The sequence below is a fragment of the Oreochromis niloticus genome, linkage group LG3 (genome assembly GCF_001858045.2).
Source record: "Oreochromis niloticus isolate F11D_XX linkage group LG3, O_niloticus_UMD_NMBU, whole genome shotgun sequence".
NCBI lineage: Eukaryota > Metazoa > Chordata > Actinopteri > Cichliformes > Cichlidae > Oreochromis > Oreochromis niloticus.
The window spans coordinates 68,379,733-68,389,316 of NC_031967.2; the positions used below are offsets into that span (position 1 = coordinate 68,379,733).

The 9,584-nt window shown below is 39.9% G+C and overlaps 1 protein-coding gene across 7 annotated transcripts; it reads left to right on the plus strand.

Moving 5' to 3' along the window:
• Positions 1 to 217: 217 nt before the first annotated feature.
• Positions 218 to 8,322, plus strand: LOC102079545 (coxsackievirus and adenovirus receptor homolog). Of its 7 annotated transcripts, none has more exons than XR_002061251.2 (4): positions 1,540 to 4,493; positions 5,853 to 6,191; positions 6,907 to 7,074; positions 7,792 to 8,322. XR_002061251.2 is itself a non-coding variant. In XM_019356849.2 (3 exons), the coding sequence occupies exons 1-3, from the start codon at positions 476 to 478 to the stop codon at positions 7,995 to 7,997; spliced, it is 561 nt and encodes a 186-aa protein (XP_019212394.1). In that variant the 5' UTR covers positions 218 to 475; the 3' UTR covers positions 7,998 to 8,322. The 7 variants fall into 7 exon arrangements, 3 of the variants coding, with proteins under 3 accessions (XP_019212394.1, XP_005465537.1, XP_025761090.1); XR_003218843.1 differs by having other exon boundaries at positions 4,109 to 4,493; XM_019356849.2 differs by lacking the exons at positions 1,540 to 4,493; positions 6,907 to 7,074 and adding an exon at positions 218 to 491.
• The last annotated feature ends 1,262 nt before the right edge of the window (positions 8,323 to 9,584 follow it).

The following is a 9,584-nucleotide window of genomic DNA, read 5'->3' on the forward strand; positions in this document are numbered from 1 at the left end:
TCACTGGAACAAGCTGATCCATAGTCAGAGACAGACAGAGCAGGGCGTTGTCTCTGCACATCTACCAGTTTTATCAAAACAACTTCATTTCCTGTTGCTTTGGATATGCAGGATTTGTTTGTCAAATATGTGAGTTTACAGCAGGAGGAAACAGGGATGTAGCTGGTAATGTGATGGGCACTGATGTTACACAGATATAAGACGGGACTGTATGAGCATAATGTCAAAGGGAGATAAGAGGCAGTTTGGTCTGTGGGTACTTGGAGGAGAGTTCAGCTCACCCACAATTTTGAACTTGTTACTTCTTCAAAAACATTTTTGAACTATTTAATTTTTGAAAAGCTTTTTGCTTGTGTGGAACAAAACTTCAGTAAGTTACTTTTTAACGTAGATGGGATGTACAGATCACTTTTTTATCTTTGAGTGGATTTTTGTTCCATCTTGATGATCAGAAGAGTGTTTGAAGGTTTCAGAGATGCTTCAGAACAACAGTGAGTGTTTAAAATGAGCTTCTGGCCTTTTAGGTAATTGCAGTCACTTAATTTTCAGAAAGTGCTGCAGCGCTGCATGCTCTCTCTCTGCAGACTATTTGCTGCTGCTTGTCTCTACATGTTTTCTCTGTGTGTGTTTCTGCTGCTTCTTTGTCCCTCACTGTAAACAGATGCACTGAGAGACTCCTGCACTGATGTTTCATAGGAAAGTGCAAACAGCCTCACTGGTTCTCCATGAAGAACAAAGATTTGCTCATTTGCTCATTTGTTCATTTCCTGTTACTGTAAAACCCCTTGTCACATTGTGTATGTGGTCAAATGTAGGTGTGTTGGTTTTGCTAAGCAGAAACATCTGAGACGTGTCTGTAAAACAGGATGTCAAAGCGAAACAAGAGACAGTTGGTTCAGCTTTGTGGTAGAGTTGAGCTCACCTACAAAGTCTTTTTGTTCACAATTGATTGTGTTGAACAAACCTTGATCAGGTCCCTTTGGACCTACAGAGAAAGCAGATGGATTATACCTTATATTATTATTATATCTTATAAATTATAGATTATATCTTCCACCATTTTCATATTGTTCCAACCTGATGATCAGAAGAATGTTTCAGGATTTAAGACTTTCTTAAGAGCAACAGTAAAAGTAAGTATTTGCTGTCTCTTTTAAAATAATTTTCAGCCTTTTACCTAAAAAATGCCACATCCTTTATAGTGGATGTTAACCCTGTAAAGCCTGAACCATGAAATTATTTCTAGAAAATTCTAATATTATTGGTCCAACATATCAAATGTCAGTTTAACACAACTTCCGTAAGTTTCTAGTTTGAACAAGTGGCTAAACGACAAAACTTCCATCTTGTTAATCTGATGTATTCAGGTTTAAACTCAGGTTCAGTTATTGAGTCAAAACACCAACAGACTCAGACATTTAGAACAAACTAAGAGTCAGATCAGCAGAAACAGAGAACACGGACATGTCTGCTGTAACTGCGTCACTCTGCTCCACGCTGATGGTTGTCCTGTTCGTCTCTGCAGGTGAAAGTTAACTTTGACATGAAACAGGAAGTAATAGTATTGGCTGCATACTAAAACTATTTCCCTGAGACTTATTTTCATATTGATTCCGTTTTTCTGTTTGTGATGATGAAACGAGAATCAAACTGCCGTCAGAAACAAAACGTTCTTCTGCTTCAGCGACTGAAACAAAAACTGTTCATACATGACGACACATGAGAGGTTCTGATTTTGTTCTGTGGAGATCGTTCAAGAACTGAACACTAAAACTTTTCCACTTCGCCTCGTTTCTTATGACGCACTTATTTCTGCGCATCCTCAGTCCAACCTACCAAATGAGAAAACCCAGGAAGGATCCATCTAAACCAGATAGCTACAGACCAATCGCTCTTACATCAAATGTGTGCAAGTTAATGGAACGTATGATAATGGCAAGACTGTCCTTTGAACTGGAAAGAAAAGGGGCTTTAGCCAATTACCAAAGTGGTTTCAGGACAGCTCAAAACACAACTGATGCTATTGTTAGACTTGAGAATGTTGTTAGGAAAGCACAGGCCAATAAAGAATCTGTTTTGGCAGTGTTTTTTGACATAGAAAAGGCATATGATATGTTGTGGAGGGATGGGCTTTTAATCAAGTTGCATAAGTTGGGTATTGGTGGCAGGACATTCAGTTGGATCCAAGACTTTTTATCTGGTAGGAAGATCCAAGTGCGAATTGGGTCTACAATTTCTAGTCAGTGCACGGTTGAGAATGGGACGCCACAGGGCAGTGCGATTAGTCCCCTGCTTTTTGTTATAATGATCAATGATGTTTTTTCTGATGTTCCTGAGGGTATTGGGAGGTCTTTGTTTGCTGATGATGGTGTGTTATGGAAAAAAGGAAGAAATATTGAGCACCTAGTGGGCAAGGTTCAGGAGGCTGTAAATATGGTGGTTGAGTGGGGATTTGACTGGGGATTCAGGTTTTCGGTGGAAAAAACAAAAATGATGTTCTTTACCAAAAGAACAGTGAGTGAGACTTTGACATTGAAACTGTATGACGAGGAAATTGGGAAAGTGAGCTCTTTTAAGTACTTAGGTGTTGTGTTTGATTCAAGACTGACATGGAGGGAGCATATTGACCGGATTGAAACCAAATGTAAAAAAGTTGTTAATGTTATGAGGTGTGTAGCTGGGAGGGGTTGGGGAGCAAGCTCTTCTGCTTTGAAAAGACTTTACCAGGCATTGATTAGATCTGTCTTTGATTATGGGTGTGTGGCATATGGTTCAGCAGCTCGTTCTGTGTTGAGACGTTTGGATTTTTTGCAATCGGAAGCCCTTAGAGTGTGCTGTGGAGCTTTTAAAACGTCTCCAGTCAGTGCCCTACAGGTGGAGATGGGAGAAATGCCCCTGGATCTTAGGAGGAAGCAAGTATCAGTGAATTACTGGGTTCATCTTGGTGGTCATGGTGACGCACATCCTACAAAGGAGGTACTTTTGGAGTGCTGGGAGTATGGAAGAAGTCAGAAGGATCATTTTGGAAAGGTGGGGAATCAGTGGGCTAAGGAGTGTCATGTGTATGAACTTAAAATATGTCCTGCAGTTGTGTTCCCTGTGGTTCCTCCATGGTTATTGGAGACCCCTCCTGTGGACTGGTACTTTCTGGATCTGAAGAGAAAATTGAAAGGAAGAGTCGATCTTGTTTCAGCATTTCATTTTCACAGCTCGAATGAATACCCTGGGTATGTTCATGTGTTCACGGATGGTGCTAAAAGTCCAGATACTGGGATTACAGGGTTTGGAATAGCAGTTCCATAAAAAAAAACTATTGAAATAAAAAGATGCAATTCAAAGGACTGGCAGTGTACACGGTTGAAATGGTAGCAATTTTGGTAGCATTGCAATGGGTAGAGTGTTCCAAAATCAAGCAGGTGGTAGTATGTTCTGACTCGGCAGCTGTTCTTTCAAGTCTACAATCGTTTTGTTCAAAGACGAGGCAGGGCATACTGTATACTATTCTGGAGACTATAAGCAGAATAAGGTGTTGTGGTGGCAATGTTCACTTTCTTTGGTTGCCAGCTCATGTAGGGATCAGTGGAAATGAAAAAGTGGATGGTTTGAAAAAAAGAGCGTTGACTAAAAATAGGACTGAGATGGCAATTAAAAGCAGCGGATCTGAAGCAAAAGGTATTGTTTGGAGGCGGGTTGTTCAGGAGTGGCAGAAGTGGTGGGATTCAGGGAGTAAGGAGAGGCAATTGTATCATCTTAAGAAGGAGGTGGCAGGGTGTAGGTTGTATAGGGGTAATTGGAGAGAAGAGGTGGTCATTACCAGGCTTAGACTGGGACATTGTGCTTTAAATAAAACACTACAGATGATAGGAGAACATGAGACGGGGCTTTGTGGAGGAGGAGGAGACGGTAGAGCATGTAATACTGCGGTGCAAGGGTTATGATGTGGAGAGGAAAGTTCTGCAGAATAGATTGAAGGAGCGGGGAATTTAATCTGAAGAGTGTGTTGAAGGGTAGTAGGGCACAGGTGAGGGAACTGGTGGGGTTTCTGAAGGATATAGGTGTTTATGTAAGAGTGTAGGTTTTTATTTATTTTTTTTTTTTATACAAACGTAAACTCACTCTCTGACCCATACTCCGGAACAGTAGGAGGCGGTAATGCTCCTTTACGCTGGTTGCCAAACGCCGTTAAACACAAAGAAGAAGAAGAAGAAGAAGAAGAACCTACCAAACGTCACTCTAACGCGACGTCCTTAAGAGACACGGAAGAGTTTGAACCAGCAGTTTTAACTTTCTTTAAACCTTAAATTTAACATCGTGCAGTCAAGTGTTAATCTTAAGGTCTATTATGAACTGAAAATACCAACAGACACAGACATTTAGAATAAACTAAGTCAGAAACTGAGTCAGATCAGCAGAAACAGAGAACCAGCACATGTCTGCTGTAACTCTGCAGGCACTCTGCTCCACGCTGGTGTTTGTCCTGTTCGTCTCTGCAGGTGAGATTTATTCCGTATTAAAGCAAGCAGGGTGTCTTTGAGATAAAACATGAAACATCAGCTGCATAGTAAATATATTTCCCGAAGACTACCACCATTCAAACTTTAAAACGAAGACAAGACATTCAACTATTCAACTTGTATTTATCGTTTCAATATCTATTATACTTTTTCTTCAGTTCCAGTTTAAGTTTCATGATGTTTTTTCACCCGTTTCAGAGTTTATAATGGGTGTGTATGGGACGGAATGTTGCCGCTAGAGTGAGACAGCTCAACTGCCAGAGTGGAAGCAGGTCGAAAATTAATCTTAAAATATTTTTTAAAACTACTGCTGTGTCCACAGTGTTTGCTCTACAGGCATGATTTTACCCTCAAAACGCCGCCATCGCTGTCCTCTTTCCAACACCGTGTCTTTCAAAGCTCAGAGATATCAATTTTTAAACTGTGTGGATCCAAGTGGATCACATTCTAGTCAGTCAGTGATTCAAAGAATATGAACTTTTAATATTCTTTCAGATGTTTTCTGACTCTAAATTGTGTTTTCTCATTTCTTATGTTTTTCTAATTTACATTTAAAACATTTTCAGCTATTTTCCAACTTCGTCTTCTGTGTGAACATCAGCTTTTAGCAGTTCAGCATTTTTGTTTTCTGGGTAAAAATCCATTTTTTTTTATTTTTTTTTTATCTCATTCAAAATTTTTAACTTAAAATTCAGCAATTAATTAATTTCAGTGCATACATTCAGATTTCAGCATTCACACTGCAGTTTCTTCAGAAAATGCATTTTCTAGTTTTCATATTGATTTAGTTCCGTGTATGTGAAGCTGAGTGGAGTGCACTGGTGGGTTGCTCACAAGGTCTGGCGGTGTCTGTGGATTTACCCGCTTGCTCAGCAGTGCTGTTTCCAGCACAGAGACAAAGAAGTGTAATGTGTGTGTCAGTGTGATGTGTTGTAGTGTCAGGAGTCAGTATACAGCTACAAAGCTTTTAGTTCAGTGTATACAAACAGCTGTAGCTCCATAAAGGCAGCATGCAGAGACTCACAGTGTCTTATAATGAGAGGCTGCTTTCTCTCACACATTATGTTCACTTATTATCAGCACATGTTGTTGTTCTGTGGAAGCTGCAGGAACTGTGGAGTCTTTCTAAAATGATCTTGTACTGATATTAAAGTGTTTCTGAGAACTGCAGTGCACCAATCACTTTATTACAGCAGGTATTGTTCTTCCTTTAGATTCTTATTTTAAAGCAGTCAGTAAAAAATGGGATTTAACACAAGTGACCTTCACTTTAATTGTCTGCTGTACAGTTGTTTGTGGGCCTTTAACCTCTCTGCTCTGTGTTGTTTCCTTTTTTAGACCCGAAAAACATCTCAGCTGAGTTTGGACAGGATGTGACTCTGACATGTCGAGCTCCAAATAACAACAAAAACATCATAGTTGTAGAGTGGAGCAGAGCTGACCTGGAGCCACAACATGTCCTTTTGCAACGGATTGGCCAGTTTGATCCAGACAACCAGCATCCATCTTTTAAGAACCGGGTGGATCTGCAGGACAGACAGATGAAGGATGGAGACGTGTCTTTGATTCTGAAGAATGTGATGATTAATGACACTGGAACATACGAGTGTCGTGTTCAGAGACAGAGAGAAAGTTTAAGTCTCATCACCAGTGTCTACCTGAGTGTTGTTCCTCCAGGTGAGTGATCAGTGGTGAAGCTGTGTCCTTGCTTGTTTTTTACCGATTATAATTTGGAGGTGATTGAGTGCTGAGCTAACACTAGAATCAGGGGATGTAGAAAATGATACTTATTGCTACCTCTAGCTTGAGAGTTAGATAGAAGGGCCTGCACTGACCTCTTAAATCTCTAAGCCTGGTGAACATTGTTGTGGCACCTATACTTAAGCACATACAAGCACACATTGTTAATAGTCAGTATTTTCCTGTATAAATCGTTGGTTGTTACAATAAAAATGTCAGTTAAATATATCATATACGAGACACACACAGTGATATTTGAGAAGTGAAATTAAGTTTATTGGATTTACAGAAAGTGTGCAATAATTGTTTAAACAAAATCAGGCAGGTGCATAAATTTGGGCACCACAAAAAAAAGAAATGAAATCAATATTTAGTAGATCCGCCTTTGTAGAAATTACAGCCTCTAAACGCTTCCTGTAGGTTCCAATCAGAGTCTGGATTGTGGTTGAAGGTATTTTTGGACCATTCCTCTTTACAAAACATCTGTAGTTCATTCAGGTTTGATGGCATGGACAGCTCTCTTTAACTCACACCACAGATTTTCAATAATATTCAGGTCTGGGGACTGAGATGGCCATTGCAGAACGCTGTACTTGTTCCTCTGCATGAATGCCTTAGTGGGTTTTGAGCAGTGTCGTTGTCTTGTTGAAAGATCCAGCCCTGGCACAGCTTCAGCTTTGTCACTGATTCCTGGACATTGGTCTCCAGAATCTGCTGATACTGAGTGGAATCCATGTGTCCCTCAACTTTGACCAGATTTCCAGTCCCTGCACTGGCCACACAGCCCCACAGCATGATGGAACCACCACCATATTTCACTGTAGGTAGCAGGTGTTTTTCTTGGAATGCTGTGTTCTTTTTTCCTCCGTGCATAATGCCCCTTGTTATGCCCAAATAACTCAATTTTAGTTTCATCAGTCCACAGCACCTTATTCCAGAATGAAGCTGGCTTGTCCAAATGTGCTTTAGCAGCTCTGTTTGTGCTGTGGGCGGCAAAAAGGCTTCCTCTGCATCACTCTCACATACAGTATCTCCTTGTGTAAAGTGTGCTGAATGCTTGAACGATGCACAGTGACTCCATCTGCTGCAAGATGATGTTGTAGGTCTTTGCTGCTGGTCTGTGGGTTGACTCTGACTGTTCTCACTATTCGTCGCTTCTGTCTATCCGAGATTTTTCTTGGTCTGCCACTTCGAGCCTTAACTTGAACTGAGCCTGTGGTCTTCCATTTTCTCAATATGTTCCTAACTGTGAAAACAGACAGTTTAAATCTCTGAGACAGCTTTCTGTATCCTTCGCCTAAACCATGATGGTGAACAATCTTTGGCTTCAGGTCATTTGAGAGTTGTGCCTTTCTCTTATTGTTATAGATATTTCTCCTGTTTACTATTTTTTCCTACTCTCTGCTATTTATATTCACACAATTGGTGTGTAGCAGCCACAATTTTGTTGTACTTGTACAACAACAATAACCGGCTGTTCTATTCCTGTTTTTATGCTTGTTTTTCATAACACCTCTCACCTGTTTCTTACCTGCAGGTCAGTCAGGAGGACACAAAGAAGATAGAAGGAACAAAGATGGAAGGAGGGAGGATGGCTCTGTTATACTGATTGTTGGTCTGTCGGTTTCTGCTGTGCTGCTTGTTGCTGCTGTTGTTGGATTTTTTATCTACAGAAAACATAAACAACAGCAGAGTCAGGAGACATACCAGCCTCCTGTTGAACTACAGCCTGTCTCCTGCTGAGTCTCCTGCTGCTGTTCAGACTCTGTGTTGTCAGTGAATATTCAGGTACAGACAGATGATCTGATCATCCAGCAGACAGACATCCAATTTTGTATTGAAACAAACACACTTCACAGGGAACTCAGAAATTAATCAACCATAACATTAAACTATTGACATTTTTTTTGCTAAGGAATACAAGAAAATCACTGTAATTTAGCATCTTAATCAACCAACAGATAATAATATGATTTAGTTAGTGTTTTTTAAAAGAAATTCTGCTTTCATTGTAAAATAGCAAATTTGAAATGTCATGGATAACAATAATTATACTTTATCATTAAAAGGTTTAAAAAGTAATTTACCGCTATTTTGACGTTAGTTTTTGGTTATGCCATGTTTAACAGTAATCGTGAATTGGGAACAAATGTTGTTTGCAGTTTAAATTAAGTTGTGTGTCTGTTCATTTAGTTTGGGAAATCATTTGTACTTTTAAAATAATGTTTAATCCAACTTCATTATTTTAGTTTGGGAAATGTTTTGATTTATTCAATTTGTATTATGTTTGTGTAAATCAATACTTTATTAATCCCTGAGGACACTATGAGTGAGATTATTGAGTGAATGGATTCATTGCTAAGTGCTAGAAAAATTATTAGTTATGCAACTCTGAAATTAGAGCTATACAGCACCTTTTACAGTATGATGAAGGAATCTCTGTCCCTGTTTCTCTTTCCCTCTAGTCTGTCTTTCTCAGGCCTTGTTGTGGTTCCTCTGCCATCTGTCATCCAAAGCACAGTTAGTCAGATTCTCTCTGTTAATCCACACTTTCACAGAACTGGCTCTTGAGCCTGTGTGCTGCTTGCTGCCTTTAACATTATCATGACAGCTGTTCAGATGGTTAGTGTGACTCTGTGAACTACTGTGTCTGTTCATCTTCAGGATTTTCATGAAATGTGTTTAAAGGAAGAACAAAACTGTTGTTCATGAAGTTCAGTGTTCTCCCTCACTGATTCATGATATCATCACTTCCAGGCTGGACTACTGTAATTCACTATTATCAGGATGTCCTAAAAACTCACTGAAAAGCCTTCAGCTGATCCAAAATGCTGCAGCAAGAGTACTGACAGGGACTAGAAAGAGAGAGCATATTTCTCCTGTTTTGGCTTCCCTTCATTGGCTTCCTGTTAAATCCAGAATTGAATTCAAAATCCTGCTCCTCACATACAAGGTCTTAAATAATCAGGCCCCATCTTATCTTAATGACCTTGTAGTACCATATCACCCTATTAGAGCACTTCGCTCTCGCACTGCAGGCCTACTTGTTGTTCCTAGAGTATTTAAAAGTAGAATGGGAGGCAGAGCCTTCAGTTTTCCCAGCTTCCAGTTTGGATTCGGGAGACAGACACTATCTCTACTTTCAAGATTAGGCTTAAAACTTTCCTTTTTGCTAAAGCATATAGTTAGGGCTGGACCAGGTGACCCTGAATCCTCCCTTAGTTATGCTGCAATAGACGTAGGCTGCTGGGGATTCCCATGATGCATTGAGTTTTTCCTTTCCAGTCACCTTTCTCACTCACTATGTGTTAATAGACCTCTCTGCATCGA